We start from the raw sequence: 15,177 nt of genomic DNA on the forward strand, positions 1-15,177 counted from the left end.
CAACTTTCATCACGGATGTCTTGGATCTGCTTCATCTCTTCCTGAGACTTGGTGCCGGCGGTCTTCCCCGAGGAGGCCCCAACACTGCTGTAGGGGATTACATCGGGAATTTTTTGTTGGCAGATCAGTACTTTGTCATAGATACATCAGAAGAACATAGCAGCCAAATAATGTAAAGGTAAGACTGGCTGAATTTCGTAATTTTAGGCAATTTTGAAGACTAAATATATAAAATCATGAAGTAAGAGTAGGCCTAACGTTGCATACGGGGAATTAGAGTCATCACTGCGTCATAAAAAGTAACACCCTTGCCGAATTAAGACACACAAGACATTACAATATTCAAACTTAGCAATAAAGCAAGGTGTTCGCACAAGAAATGGGTTTAAAAACTACTCAGGAGTATCGAAAAGTAAGACTAGTTCTGTACCTATCGGATGCAGCCAAAGCTGTTGACAGGACTCCTATCAGATGTTGAAGACGTTACCGTGCGGTGTTCGCACAACATCTATCTTTAAAAGCCATTCATGAGTCTCAACAAGTAAGCGCCCGGTCACATTCGTCGAACGATCGCAAGTTGAACGCATTCTATGGAGAAAGTCGTGCGAATGTCTTGCAAATTTCACTTGTCTTATTACCGAAAAGGCTGTCATATCAGATCCTTATTCTGTCACAGCCTGATTGAAAACTCTTCGACCACGGCATCAAAATTGTACGGCGACCCACGACGATTGTGACCACGGCGTAAGAGTATTTCCGTACCTGTCGGCTGTAGCCAAAGCTATGCTGTTGCCAGGGCTCCCGGGCCCATCAGATGTCTCTCCCATCTGTGCAGCAGGCTTCATGTTGAAGACGTTCCCGTACGGACCAAGAGGCCGTCTCCTCTGGAAGGTGTTCATGAACCGCCGCGTGTACAGGTGAAACAGGTCCCCTCCGGACAGCCTGGTGAAAAGGTGGTCTTGTGGTTAGGGTTGTTGACTTACATGTAGAATCTAAAAGTTCCGGGTTCGAATCCCTAGCAAGGTGGTCTTATGGTTAGGGTTGTTGACTTTTTAGAGTACCAAGCAAGGTGGTCTTGTCGTCAAGGTTTGTTAACTTTTTAGAGTCTCAAGGTTCTAGATCTTAGGCGTGCACCCTGGGCGCGACACTCCAACCGGGTTTTGCCCAGTATTATATATAGATAGGTTCGAATCCCTAGCACGGTGGTCTTGTGGTAAGGGTTGCTGACTTACACGGCTTGTGCTTACTGTACAAAATTTTCTTGTAGTACGTCTAGCACCTATAGACGGTTTATCGGTTATGATAAACAAGCAAACAAACCTGTTAAACCTCCGGCGGATACACCTCGCCTTCAGCACGGCTGGGTTCAGCTTGGCCCTGGAGGATTGTGACGACGCCCGTCGGACTCGCACGGAAAACTGATCAGAGGAACTCAAGTCGGTCAGACTTTTGCTGGTCTTGGGTTCTTGCTTGTCTTCAATTTCACTCGGATCAGTCGAAGCCCCACCGATTGTAGTACCGCTGATGTCAACGCCAAGATCAACACCTCCAGTCTTCAATGCGGGTGAAGAAGACCGAGGGAACGGTTGAGACCAATCTGGCATAGGAGAAACGCTTTCTTCATTATCGATACTGAAAGTACCTCCGTTCCCGGGTTGAGATGTGACGTCGTCCGTGGTCTTGAAAAGACCGGGTGCTGACGGCGACTTTCCTGTGACTTTGAACTTCTTTGAACTTGCAAGGAACGTCACCGTTTTCTTCTTGCCGGTCTTGACGGGACTGGTCCCCGAGATGTTCACTTTTACTGAGGCCATCCCGTTTTTAATTACTTATATACCATCCATTGGCTTTGGCACGCACCAAACGTGGATTTCGAACAATTAGCAGCCCGTGGGACGCGTAGTGTATATGTGGCGTTGCCTTGGAGATGGTCATGATGACGTATTCTGTTCGAGAACATCTCTGACGCGAAGTTCTGATCCTAGTATACGGCGTAGCGTTATATTCCCGTTTTGGAATTGAATTTGACCTAGTACTCAAATAATTCCAGACAATAAGGATTAAATCAGACGTTTTCTACTTAGTTTGGGCTCCAGATTTTTCAGCTATCGCAATGAATATGTATCTTTTTCTTACTTCAGCCATTGTAGTAGAACTGACGGTTACAAGTAAGGCAATGGCATTGAAGATGGTTGGAGAAAGGCTGGCGGATGGTACGATCGACAGCATTTCCTAGCAATGTTCATGACAACTGCAGTAGTTAGGCATCGTCCTGTTGATACGCACTTTGCTGTGCACATAGAACGCTTCAAGGAATACACGACGTGCGTCTCTCTGCACGCTTGGTCACACGACTGACTTACTTTTTTATTTCCGAATAAAGAATGATTTCACAACATTCTGACGGTAGACGAGCTGCTTATTATGTTTGATAGGTGGCAGTAGTACATTATGAGCTTCCGAACGTCTTTAAATTGACTACACCAACGAATATGTTTTGGTCTTGGTCTCTGTGTTGCTGTTTATTTTTCAGCTAAGGATTTTTGTGCTAATGGTAACGTTACAACTAATGTACTGTAATTGTATTCATTGGTAACGTTACACATCTAACAAAATAACAAAATCTACAAATTATAACTTAATTTAACTGAGTAATCTTGAGCCCAAGTCCAGAAGTACCACAGGCTAAAACAAGTGAATATACTCCGAGTTTATTATCAGGAATTATCTTCACTACAATACAACTCCATCTCTGATGCTTCTATTCACTGTATCATGGTGAAAATGCAATAAACAATAGATATGATATACAAATTATATCAGATTAGTATTAGTCATATAAAATACAACTTCTTATATTGCATGCACCATTGACTGTTGTAATTTACCAGAATACAATAAACAATAGATAACTGTATGATATACAAATATTGTATTAGATTAGGATTAATCATAGAAAATGGTGCATGTTCCTTGTTCCTTGCCAGAAGACACTTCCGCAGAGAAGCGGTCAAAGGAGCGAAAAGTCCACATACAGTGTGGAAAATTCTGAACCCACCGGACTTTCTGCAATACAGACATACAGACCAGCATCTGCTGCAGTAACGTTGGTTATGGTGATAACCATAACCAAAACGTCAATTTAGCTACTAATTCACTGACAGACGATAGTTTTTATAGGAGGAGGACCCTGGGTCCTGGATTCTTGGTTACTTGATATAATGAAATGGTAATCATGCCAATCAGAATCTAATTTGCATAATTAATGGGGAAATGGTAGTTATAGACCCACTCCATCCAATGGTACGACAGTTCAGAAATGCAACATATGTAACTGAGAAATAAAGGGATATTGATAGATACAAGTTACGCAAATGAGGACCTAACTTGCATAATTAATGGGAAAATACTGTAGTTCCATATTAGTAGATAACTGGAATTTCATACTTGTGGCATTTGGAAGTTATGTGACAGTGAATATGGTTGAATACAAATTATGCAAATGTTGGTCTAATTTGCATAATATATATTTCATGGAGATTTGAGGTCTCCAAACTCTTGTTTTGATAGGTTTGTTTGACGAGTGGTGTACTTTGGGTCCAAGGTAGCAGGGTGCCAAGTAGTGCTGCGTACCTAAACGTAACATCAGGTACAGGTACCGGTACAGCGGTTTAGGTTCAGGTCTGGACCTGTACCTGTACCTGAACAATTTAAGAATTAACTTGTGTTTTTCTGAACTTCTTCAATGACAAAAACGTAAACTATTTTCAATTTCTCAGTATCTTTATTCAAAGAACATAACTAGGTTTCCTACCGCCAAACTCCCCTGGCCTTGCTATCAAAACTCCCGGCCTGCCTGAATGATCTGTTGCATATTATTTACGCTGTTCCAAGGTGTCACTTTGGTCACGTTTGGTGTTGCATGAGGTCAGGAGATCAGTCACAAAATAAGCACATGTTTACTTGGTGTAAATTTATATCGGTACAGTACCGGTACTTCATGATCCGGTATTTTGGACCCGTACCGAATCATTTTTACGGTACAGTACCGGTCCGCAGCACTAGTGCCAAGTGTTTCCTTGTCCAAGGGGTCGAATCAAGGGAAAGATCTGCTGATTGGCCTGCTTTCTGAAAGCCGTCAGGGAGACTCGTCAGAAAGCGGCGCGATAAAAGAAAGGTAATGGACACCCCCGCCCACCTCTGCCAGTGAAGAGAATTCTGTTGCTGGCTTACCTTTTACAAGCCCTAACGTCGGGCAAAGAACAGGAGTCACGGTTATCGATCATTTTGCCTTCTCCCCGAAACGACGATGGTAGGTATGTTAGCTACCAGCTAGGTATGCGCAGTTAGCTCCGAGTCTCAGTCACGGGTAGGATCGCCTTGCGAAAATTGCGGCCTTAATTTGCTAAGCCTGGAGTTAAACGGGACACATGATGGACACCGGTGTTCAGAACAAGGTGAGTTCATGGTTCTGGTTCTGGTACAGAACAACTCCCCTTAGCTGGGGTGAAACGTTCAGGGGTAGTAGTGCACCCGTATTGGCGGGTTCTCCGGTGGTTCGCGACTTCCTCTCTCAACTTTTCCCGATTTTGCACTTGTGTAATGGAGTACGGTAAAGAGTTCCAATCTATGGCAGTTCTTAGGAAATAAGAATACATATCTGGGTTAATGTGGATCAAAAGTAGATTGCCAATAGCTGACTTGTTCTTGAGCTGTTTGGTATATGTTGCATACTTCTAAGGCCTTAAAAATGTCCCAGTGTGTGCCATAATTAGTGCTGTGTGGCGGCCTTTGCTTTGCCTTTGTTCCCTTTGGACAGAAAGAGACAAAAAGTATGTATGGCCTCCGTGGTTAAAATAGTCCTCATTTTAACCCGTTTAGTGTCGGGTAGGTAGCTGACGCCACTTGATACTATATCTTCTTCCAGAATTATCTAATCTCGATGTTGCCGCAACATGAAGTACTAGTCACCTTACAAATAAGCCCCCCTTCCAAACACCGTGACGGAAAGAATTCCGTCGGTCAATGTTGACCACGGTAAAACCCTAATTCATAGTTCTTTCTGCGGATCTGAGACAGATTTTAGTTGTCGTTCTGCCAATTAAGCTTTTTTTGGACGATGTGGCTGTTTGTGTTAGGCGTTAGCCGCGTTACCCCCCGACACAAGTAGCGCCCATGGTCCAGATTGGAAGTGTGTCTACAAGGAAGGTTGCTAAGGAAATACGATCTCAAGGAAGGTTGCTATGGAGTGTCCGACGTATTTCTAGGCACCGGCCTACCGGGACAAATGCCACATACACGTCTCAACCCTGTAACAGAAACGGCGAAGACTTCTGTGGTTTGTTTGCGTCTTTCAGCAGTAAGGATTGAAGTTAGCCCCTCATGATGGTACGCGTGCTGTCTTCGGTGAGATATTACATGTAACGTTACCTCAGATCGCTTTTAACAATTGTATATTTACCTTTATTGGAATGTCGTGGCATATGCATGTTGTAAAGGATCAATCGGTAAAATCGTTTTCGGTCAGATAGTTTTTAAGCAAACTATTATCTTCTGCGCAGGTTGCTATGAGGCTATCCAAAGGACGTCGTGTTTCCATGACAACGGTGATGTTGTTTGCGGCTGTAGCGGTTCTGCCGATCCTGTTCCAACCAGCTGCAGCAAACCGTAAGGATAAGTAAATATACGTATGTGATAACGCCTGGCGTTAGCACCACATCGCATATTATAACAAACTTAGACGATAGGCATAGGCATGATCACTCACTCACTCACTCACTCACTCACTCACTCACTCACTCACGATAGCTTCAATGATTTGCGTATTTTGTTATGTTCATGAAAAATGGAGGTATAGTTTTGTGTGTGTTTGTTTGTTTGTTTGTTTGTGTGTGTGTGTGTCTGTCTGTACGTCTGTGTGTTTGTGTGTGTGTGTGTGTGTTTATGTTTCCGGATTTTTTCAGCATAAGTCAACAATCTCTGGATGGATTGTAATGATATTTGGTATGTGGGTAGATGATGGAAAGGCGAAGGTCAAAGTCGATTTTGGGTCCCCTGGTATGTGACATTGGTACTGCAGCAGAACTTCCGTTTTTTGTATCTTTTGACCTGGACGTACTATGGTCTTGTTTCCTACTGTAGCACCTAAGAAGTGGCGTGAGGATGCACGTTGCGGACAGGGCTACCCCGGTAAGGACGGCAGTCCTGCAGAATGCGACCCTAGCGGGATCTACCCGTGCTGCTCCCCGGCAAACTGGTGCGGCAACACCGCGGACCACTGTGACTGTGCGGATTGTGTCGACTACAGGGACACACAGTCAGGTACACAACTAGAACACATAAACACGATGGACTAGACGCTATCATTTACTACAGGAACACACAGTCAGGTACACAACTAGAGCACATAAACACGATGGACTATACGCTATCATATACATAGTACTGTATGACGATATTTTAGTCGAAACGATATCGTAGACGTAAAACGATATCGTTTTAATGTAAAAATACGAATATTGTACGTATTTGTGCTATTTTTAGGTACGAACAGGAGGGGTACAAACGTTAGTAGTCGCGCTGGTGGTGTGAAATATGTTTAATGCGTCGTATGACATTTCCTCTGGTGTGTCTTGCAAGAAGGTCTGGAGGATTATTTTGCCTTCGTTTATGCGACTAACTAAATAATCACGTTCTACTGCAGATGTGGCTCCAGTGGATGGAGACACTCCGCCTTTTGTCGGCCGCATAGTCTTCAGCTGTCCCTGTGTGAAGTACTGCCGTGTGGGGAAACGCCACGTCTACGTCTGCTGCAAGCGCAAATGTCACTTAAGCCTGGCGTAAATGGAACGAATGTGTCTCTCTCGTAACAGGCCCACTTTTACTTTGGTGGAGGCAGTCCTTATTTGTTTTTTGATATTGGTGTTTTTCACGGTAAAATGTTGCTGTGATTTTGTTTGATCACGGTGGTACGAAGGTAATAATGTATGCCTGTTGCATTGTGTATTATTTGTTCTGTGTTGTGTTGCATTGGGCACATTAGCGTTAGCATCCTTCTTAGCAAGCTCAAAATATACCAAAGCAAAAAAATATAGCCCCGTTAGCAGGCTCTAGGTGTCAGACATTTTTTTCTGATGGTATCACTTCCATCGAACTCTCGGTTTCGACCCGGCGAAAGAAACTGATATGTCATCAGAAAAAAAGCCTGCCTTGTAGAGCCTGTAAGGAGGCTATGTTTCTTTGCTTTGAGACATTTGGGAGCTTATTGTAGAAGCGGGCTACGGTACTATTTATCTATCTATTGGCCCGTTCAGGACACACAGCCAGGGCTGTCTGACTGCTATTACAAAGGGCTAGTCCTACTGACAAAGACAATACCGTACTTTACAATGGAATTTTGACATGGACAGCGCAACGAGCTATAACAATATTCTAGGTACATACACATAAAAACTATTATATATAAATGATCCGGCTACAGCGCTATATGTGCATATGCATGGACATTTGTATTGAACCGTTTGGGCAGCATGCAGTCATTAAAACCACTGTACCCACATTTATAGATATTGATATATGAATAGGTTACATTTGTCATCAAATCTATTCTCCGTCACTGATGAAAGATTGTGATCGGACTTATTTTGTAATGCGTAATTTTCTACCTGGATGTCTAACCTTCATCGACACAACAGATAGCCTCTACCAGGCTCCACAGGACGCTGGAAAGATATGAAATCGCCAAAAAAAGACAGATGACCTGCCAGAGAGCCTGTCGGTATTCACCGAGGTCGTTAAACTGTACTCCCTGGCCGGTTTAGTTAATACTCCTCTGGCGCGTTTCTGTCGAGTTTGCCAAATTTTCCTTTCCAGCGCCCTGCGGAGCCTGGTAGAGGCTAACAAAAGATATCAGAGACGGACTATACAAGCATACTATACATGCTACTACCGGAAGTATTGGGCTGCATCAAGTCATTCAGACTGCACACTGCCCACGTGTAGTATTACACACCGCAGCCATCGTGTAGTATAACAGGCTGCATGTGATACTCCACCCGACAACATGCGCCGTATCACGGCCAGTGCATGTACGCAAAGACGATCCTTCCGGCAGAATCTGCATATGAAAGTCTCCCGTTGTTCCGAAAGGTTTTGTGTTTCTGCACGGTATACAGTGCTTCAGGAGGGTCTGTATGGAGGGATCCTGGCAACGCTTAAAAGTAGGCTGAGGAGGCGGGATGGGGGAAATATAAGGTAGAATATTATAAAAGAAATGAAAAAATCATCTATTCTTGCGAAAGGTTTTGGAAACAAATGAGGTTTGAAAGAGACCTGCTTGTGGGAACAGTTTCATTGGGTCATTCCATTGAGGTCATTGAGGTGTATCGTCGGGCCGAACCAAGGACATTATATATATAGGATCCTATATAATGTCCTTGGCCGAACTAAGGCTACGAACACCAACACAACCGAATGCTCTGTAGTAACTTTGTGGCAAACTAACGCTTAACGACGAATTCAGGATAACAAATGACATTCTACATAGAATTTAAAAGCGACATATCACGCTTCCCGAATAACACACCGACAACTCTTAACGCTGAACCACAGTTAGCTACGAAGCATCTCGCCACGCCTGACAAAAAAGAGCATGCACACCCTCCACAGTGCCGCCGGCCTTGCACGTGGGTAGCGCCCTGCTCGGGCGTGATGGGCAGCATGGCCCGGATAATGTGCCGCGATAAAAACCTCACCACTCTTCTCTTACACCGCATTGTTCGTCCTGGAGTCACGTAGGAGAGAAAACTCGTAAAATTCGTTGCCCGACTGCTAGCCAGCAAGTGTTGGTAAAAAACCCACAGCTTTCTTATCATTCCAAGACCACAAACAGCCAGCCAGATTTCAAAGATTGCGATGGAATTCTTAAGAATCCGGTGTCAAGGAGCTAGAAGAACGGTCGCCACCTTGAACTTCTTGTTAATTTTGGCGGTGACGATATCGCCTCGTCGGGTCGCCGGTACTCCCCTTCCGGCGTTAGGCACCGAGGCGACGCCCACCACCCCGGCGGCAGCTAGTGAGGACACCCCCGCCGACAACACGACGGCCCTCCGAGACTTCGAAGTCGAGGGCAAGTGGGAAATTCCCGACGTCTCAACCTACGACGCCCTGGTGGAACGATTCTCCAACGGCAGCGAGTTTCTGAACTACACCGCGATCGTGCGGTGGGACAACACTTGTCGGAAGTACGTGGACTACTACTACGACACGGCGGACTTGGAGCTGACGGACAATATGAACTCCCTACGGCACCGGACCCGGTACCAAGCCTCGCCGCCGGCTTTCAGCAACTCCTGGCTGGACGTGAAACTCGCCAACTGGGTGTCTGACTGGGACCTTATTCAGTACAAGGTATGTAAAATCTTGGTTCAATGATTATAGATTCTGTTTATTTGTATATACATGTATATGGTTTGATATCTCTGACCAATGATTGTTCATTCTGTTCGCCTGTATCGTATTACATTTATGCATATGTTTTCTCGACCTTGTCCTTTGTAATCCTTTATATTGGTGTCTTATAAGCGCACACGGGCTGGACGCATAAAGCACAAGACACGTAAAGAAAAAAAATTCTTCCTTCCTTCATTCATTAATTCATCACTTCATCACTTCCTTCCTTCCTTCCTTCCTTCCTTCCTTCCTTCCTTCCTTCCTTCCTTCCTTCCTTCCTTCCTTCCTTCCTTCCTTCCTTCCTTCCTTCCTTCCTTCCTTCCTTCCTTCCTTCCTTCCTTCCTTCCTTCCTTCCTTCCTTCCTTCCTTCCTTCCTCCCTCCCTCCCTCCCTCCCTCCCTCCCTCCCTCCCTCCCTCCCTCCCTCCCTCCCTCCCTCCCTCCCTCCCTCCCTCCCTCCCTCCCTCCCTCCCTCCCTCCCTCCCTCCCTCCCTCCCTCCCTCCCTCCCTCCCTCCCTCCCTCCCTCCCTTCCTTCCTTCCTTCCTTCCTTCCTTCCTTCCTTCCTTCTCCCTTCCTTCATTCAAACACCCATTCATCATTCCATCCATCCACCCATTAGTTCGTATATTTATTCATTTACTTATCCGTTCACTCACTCACTCACTCACTCACTCACTCACTCATTCACTCACTCACTCACTCACTCACTCACTTGCTCACTCACTCATTCACTCAGTCATTCGTTCGTTCGCTCGTTCGGTCCTTCCTTCCTTCATTCGCTCCTTCATTCGTTCATCCATCTATCTATTTATTCATAGATTTATCCAGCAGCATCCAGTCATTAATCCATCCATTCATTAATTCATTCATTCATTCACTCAGTCTCACTCACATCAATCTATTTATCTACTTATCTATTTATCTATCCCCCAGGGGAGCCCTAGCCGCGTGGGCGCGATCTGGGGTCGGGAGGAGGTGGGTAGCCGGGAGAGCGAGCCGGACCTGCCGACCTCCACCGCCGTCATCTCCGCCTGCGACCTGTCGTACGACGCCATACGGGCCATGAGGAGGGAACACCCGCGGTTAGATTGCGCCGAGCTCAGACCCTCCCTCAAGGTTCGTTCGTTCAGACCCTTCAAGTAGTACCTAGTGGCACACAGGGCAGCAAGTTTCCTTGTTGTTTCAGTAGCAGGGTATATTCTTACAGAGAGGTTGCTAGCCCTTCCCCTTTAACGTGTTCGAGGTATCTCCTCCTGCGACATGTCATACGACGCTATCCGGGTCATGAAGAGGGAACGCTCGCAGCTAGACTGTGCCGAGCTCAGACCCTCGCTCAAGGTTCGTTCTTTCGTTCTTTCATGCACATGGGGCAGCAAGTTTCCTTGTTGTTTCAGTAGCAGGGTGTATTGTTACAGGGAGGGGTTGCTAGCCCTTCCCCTTAAACGTGCTCGAGGTATCTCCTCTTACGACCTGTCGTACGCCGCTAGACGGATCATGAAGAGGGAACATCCGCGGCTAGAGGTAGTAGGGTGTATTGTTACAGGGAGGGGTTGCTAGTCCTTCCCCTTAAACGTGCTCGAGGTATCTCCTGCGATCAGCGGTACGACGCCATCCGGGTCATGAGGAGGGAACACTCGCAGCTAGACTGAGCTAGACTTTCATGCACATGGGGCAGCAAGTTTCCTTGTTGTTTCAGTAGCAGGGTGCATTGTTACAGGGAGGGGTTGCTAGTCTTCCCCTTAAACGTGCTCGAGGTATCTCCTGCGATCAGTGGTACCACGCCAGCCGGGTCATGAGGAGGGAACACTCGCAGCTAGACTGAGCTGAGCTCAGACAATTGCTCAAGGTCCGTTTGTTCATTCGTCCAGACCCTTGTAGTGCCTAGTTGCCTTGCCATTTCAGTAGAATAATACATTTTTACAGGGAGGGGTTAAAGGGTCCGACATTTCTTGTCCCTTCCGAACCGAAAGACAGGTGCAGCCCCAACCGAGATGTCCTGACCCCGGGACTTGAGCCGGGGTTTCCAAGAACCAGAAATTGCCAGGGGTTGATAGCTTTTAATAGGTTCCCCCTTTTATGTCCCTTCCGAACCGAAAGACATGTGCAGCCCCAACCGAGATGTCCTGACCCCGGGACTTGAGCCGGGGTTTCAGAGAAACCAACTAATTGGAACCAGGAGCTCAACTGTGATGCTGCTAACAGTTGAGCCACAGTTGAACCCTTCTGTCAAGAGATTTCAATAATCTTAGGTGGTGACAATCTGTTTCCACCCGCGATCCTGTGCGTACAATGATTATTAGCCCCACTCGATTATAACACTATATCAAAAACGTATGCTAGCCCTTATTGTATTGATTGATGATGATTGATGATGATTTTATTCAGTAAGAAACTCACGGGTTATGTTGCAACATAATCCGAATTCCGTTCTTTGTACAAATGTGTCTCTACATACAAGCTTGTTACACATTACATTCTACTTTCTATATACAAGCTTGTTGCAATTCCAATAATCACAATATCATTACTCAAGACATCTCGAAAAACTTTGCACAGTATCAATAAATAGGATGTTAAGTTTTATTCTATACTTCTATTTTGTATCATGTTATAAGAATTCTTGCCATACTTTGTACCGTGTACAATTGTCGTCAAACACATAGACATCATGGAAGACTTCCGTGAACATTTACGTGAGTATTTTTCTCACACGTCCATTTGTTATGCTTAGGTGGACGACTATCGCCTCCGCGTCGGCCTGGAAGACGAGAACAACACTAAGCTGTTCGAGGTGTCGCTGGACCGCTACATCCTCACCGACTACCTCGTCAACTCATGGCCCTTCGGCGCGATGGAGGTCTGTGTCTATATCTGTATCTATATCTGTATCTGTATTTGTATATCCCGTATAACCGCCCTTCAGCGTAACACACCAGCTTCTGTATCTGTAACCTAACCGTTGCACATCTAACTTCAAGTGTTCTTTAAAGCTATCTAGTAAGGATGCCTCTACAGTGCTTGATGGCAACGAGTTCCATTCTACGATAGTTCTAGGAAAATACGAATTTCTTAACACTCCAATGTTAGGTTAAGCTCCCCTCTCACTGGACCCGCGGCACGCTGGCGGCGTCGCTGCGTCCTAAACTGGATTTGTGTTATCCTTGACTTTATAATGGAAATATCATTCAAAGTGTACAAGTATGACCAAAAAGACGACAAAACACACAAAGCTTAAAAAGGTTCGTTTTTTGTCGATGAAATTCGTTGAGTGCTTTGTCAATTCGATCGGCCGCAGCGACGCCACCAGCGTGCCGCGGGTCCAGTGAGAGGGGGGCTTAAATAACTAAGGTACTTGAAGGCATGGCTTTTTTTCGCAATGTCCAAGTACAATGTACCTAATACCAGCTCAGAAAAGAGCAAGAAATATAATATCAAAGCAGATCTATCAGTGGCAAAGACCGTATCCAACTGGCAAAAGGAGTTTTAATCGCCACCAAACTTCCTTTGCCAGTTTGATAGGTCTTTGCCACTGATAGATCTGCTTTGATATTATATTTCTTGCTCTTTTCTGAGCTGGTATTAGGTACATTGTACTTAGTAGTTGGTACGCCTACCTGTTGATTTGTCATTTTGCACGTCGATCATGCATAATGTGTAGATTTTTCTTCTGCATGTCTCCAAAGGTTGAGATCGAGATCGCGGAAGACATCACCGAGGAGTCCGTGCGAAGTCTCGGGGCCATCGCGGCGGCTCTGGAGGAGGAGTTCCCGGGCCTCCGCCGCTCCACCTACAGCAAGGGCGGGCTGTTCCTACCCGAGGGGGAGGGAGCCATGGCGGGCTTGATGTGCGGTGCGGACGGGTGGCCGTGCTCCGGGGACTACACGTGCGTGACGCGCGGACAGAGGTGTGACGGAAGTGACGACTGTAGCGACGGAAGTGACGAAAGACAATGTCCTTCCGCCACAAGTACTACAGAAGATAGTTAGGGACGTTTCCTTTAATTTCTCCAAGCTCCAAGGATGCAGCTCATTTTCGATGTTTTACGTCTGTTTTTGCAACATTTACTTATTTCTAGTATTGTACTTTGCAAAGGAGTCTTCGAACCATTGGAAAATGCAATACTGTAGAGAACTAAACATTGCAAAAACAAACGTAAATGAGGACTGAGAATGAACAGGACCCTTGCATCTGCTTGGAGGTTAATTTTTTCCTCTCCTCTCACGAGGAGTTAAGCAAGTGTTTGCGATATCTGGTACATTCGTTGATACCGTAAGATGGTATGCCAATGCAACGAACAATGCACTTATTTATGTATGTTGGTGAAAGGTGAACAGAAGCATTAGAGCTCCCTAAAGCCCCTGTCACACTTGTGCGTATATACAAGTCCGCATGGGTTGCGTATTAACATGTTTTTGGTTTAGGTTAAGTTTGCAGCCGACTAAGTGATTTCTTAGGTTCGGTCACTAGGCTGCACAACGGTGGGTCAAAGTAGAAAACAACTTTTCCCCCGCAAACCTTACGTAAACTAAAAAAAATGTTAATGCGCAACTCACGCGCACTTGAATATACGCACAAGTGTGACAGGGCCCTATAGAGTTAGAGTTAATCAAACATTTATTGTACGCTTTGGTGCTATTGACCAATTAACGCAGGTGACGAGCCTCTATTGTTTTGTGAAAGTTGTTGAGTTGTTTTTTTACAAGTGAATAAATGATGTATACGAAATCCCCCCTCTCTTGAGTTGATTAGACTAGAACTAGTACTGTGAGATCTTGCCGTATCTCTTTTGTCTGTTTGTTTATCTGTTTGAATGTCTGCTACTATCTTTATCTCGCTGCTAAGCATTTCGTGTGCTGGCTCTTGTGGGTCTTGAAACTCTGCAAAGTCCCCCATTTCTATTTCTCTTTCCCTATCGCCATTCGATAATCGAACCTTGATCAAGGCCACCTGCCATTCAAGCTATCGCAAAATTTGACTCTATAAAACTTCACATTTGTGTGTATATACAAGTCCGCATGAGTTGCGTATTTGGTTTCGTTACGTTTGCAGCCGAAGGAGTTATTTCTTTGGTTTAATATCTAGGCTGCACAATAGTGGGTCAGAGTAGAAAACAACTTCTTTCCCGCAAGCAAATTATTCTATACCTTCTTGAGAGTGCAATTTGCCTTAAATAGACATTCCGAAGTAAGCAGTATCAGCCTAGTCGATTTAAGTACCTTATATTTAAGTACCTTATATTGCCGATAAGGAAATGCAGAATGTACCATTTCTAAAGTCTTTTCTATGATCCGTCAGGGATTGAACTCACGACCTATGCGAGGTGCATGGTGGACGGTCTAGTTACATGCCCCTTTCTATTTGCTGACGATAGCTCCTTATTACCTTCGCTGAGAAGGTTATGCAGAGGGTAGCGTTTGTGTGTTTGTGTGTAGTGGACCAGCATAACTCGAGAATGCCTTGATGGACTGTCTTGGTATTTGGTATGTTGGTAGGTTTTGATGAGACCTAAAAACGATTAGATTTTGGGCCCCCTAGCAGCTTCTTACGGTACTGCACCGCAGAGAGTAAGTGGTATGGGTTTGGACCCCCTAGCGGCTTTTTTTGGAACTGCAGGAGCAGGTTTTGCGTCTGACTTTGAAAGGGAATAACTCAAGAAGGGCTTGATGGATGGTAATGATTTTTGGTAAGTAGATAGCTTGGGTGATGATGTACATGATTAAATACTTCT

The 15,177-nt window shown here is 45.2% G+C and overlaps 3 protein-coding genes across 4 annotated transcripts; all 3 read left to right on the top strand.

Annotated features, from left to right (window-relative positions):
• Window positions 1–4,106: 4,106 nt before the first annotated feature.
• On the top strand, window positions 4,107–6,703 carry LOC136426786 (uncharacterized). 2 transcript variants are annotated; one of them, XM_066415509.1, is made up of 4 exons: window positions 4,107–4,457; window positions 5,358–5,406; window positions 5,562–5,667; window positions 6,142–6,703. In XM_066415509.1, exons 2-4 carry the CDS (start codon window positions 5,383–5,385, stop codon window positions 6,354–6,356), a joined length of 345 nt encoding a protein of 114 aa, XP_066271606.1. In that variant the 5' UTR covers window positions 4,107–4,457; window positions 5,358–5,382; the 3' UTR covers window positions 6,357–6,703. The 2 variants fall into 2 exon arrangements, with proteins under 2 accessions (XP_066271606.1, XP_066271604.1); XM_066415507.1 differs by lacking the exon at window positions 5,358–5,406 and having other exon boundaries at window positions 4,116–4,457; window positions 6,142–6,371.
• A 1,801-nt stretch (window positions 6,704–8,504) lies between these two features.
• LOC136427063 (uncharacterized) lies at window positions 8,505–10,592 on the top strand. Its single transcript, XM_066415781.1, has 2 exons — window positions 8,505–9,408; window positions 10,383–10,592. The coding sequence occupies exons 1-2, from the start codon at window positions 8,914–8,916 to the stop codon at window positions 10,590–10,592; spliced, it is 705 nt and encodes a 234-aa protein (XP_066271878.1). The 5' UTR covers window positions 8,505–8,913.
• Window positions 10,593–10,709: 117 nt separating this feature from the next.
• On the top strand, window positions 10,710–14,174 carry LOC136427064 (uncharacterized). Its single transcript, XM_066415782.1, has 3 exons — window positions 10,710–10,787; window positions 12,181–12,306; window positions 13,133–14,174. The coding sequence occupies exons 1-3, from the start codon at window positions 10,710–10,712 to the stop codon at window positions 13,433–13,435; spliced, it is 507 nt and encodes a 168-aa protein (XP_066271879.1). The 3' UTR covers window positions 13,436–14,174.
• The last annotated feature ends 1,003 nt before the right edge of the window (window positions 14,175–15,177 follow it).

The sequence above is a fragment of the Branchiostoma lanceolatum genome, chromosome 2, assembly GCF_035083965.1.
Source record: "Branchiostoma lanceolatum isolate klBraLanc5 chromosome 2, klBraLanc5.hap2, whole genome shotgun sequence".
In the NCBI taxonomy this organism is placed as follows: domain Eukaryota; kingdom Metazoa; phylum Chordata; class Leptocardii; order Amphioxiformes; family Branchiostomatidae; genus Branchiostoma; species Branchiostoma lanceolatum.

What these genes read in the sequence shown, in the direction of transcription:
- LOC136426786 (XM_066415507.1), top strand. Translation starts at nt 4,431, where the DNA reads ATGATGGACACCGGTGTTCAGAACAAG. An exon ending in ACACCGGTGTTCAGAACAAG is followed by an intron (nt 4,458 to 5,561) that starts GTGAGTTCATGG and finishes TCTTCTGCGCAG; the next exon opens with GTTGCTATGAGGCTATCCAA. An exon ending in CCAACCAGCTGCAGCAAACC is followed by an intron (nt 5,668 to 6,141) that starts GTAAGGATAAGT and finishes TTCCTACTGTAG; the next exon opens with CACCTAAGAAGTGGCGTGAG.
- LOC136427063 (XM_066415781.1), top strand. Translation starts at nt 8,914, where the DNA reads ATGGAATTCTTAAGAATCCGGTGTCAAGGAGCTAGAAGAACGGTCGCC. An exon ending in GGGACCTTATTCAGTACAAG is followed by an intron (nt 9,409 to 10,382) that starts GTATGTAAAATC and finishes TCTATCCCCCAG; the next exon opens with GGGAGCCCTAGCCGCGTGGG.
- LOC136427064 (XM_066415782.1), top strand. Translation starts at nt 10,710, where the DNA reads ATGTCATACGACGCTATCCGGGTCATGAAGAGGGAACGCTCGCAGCTA. An exon ending in AGCTCAGACCCTCGCTCAAG is followed by an intron (nt 10,788 to 12,180) that starts GTTCGTTCTTTC and finishes TGTTATGCTTAG; the next exon opens with GTGGACGACTATCGCCTCCG. An exon ending in GGCCCTTCGGCGCGATGGAG is followed by an intron (nt 12,307 to 13,132) that starts GTCTGTGTCTAT and finishes ATGTCTCCAAAG; the next exon opens with GTTGAGATCGAGATCGCGGA.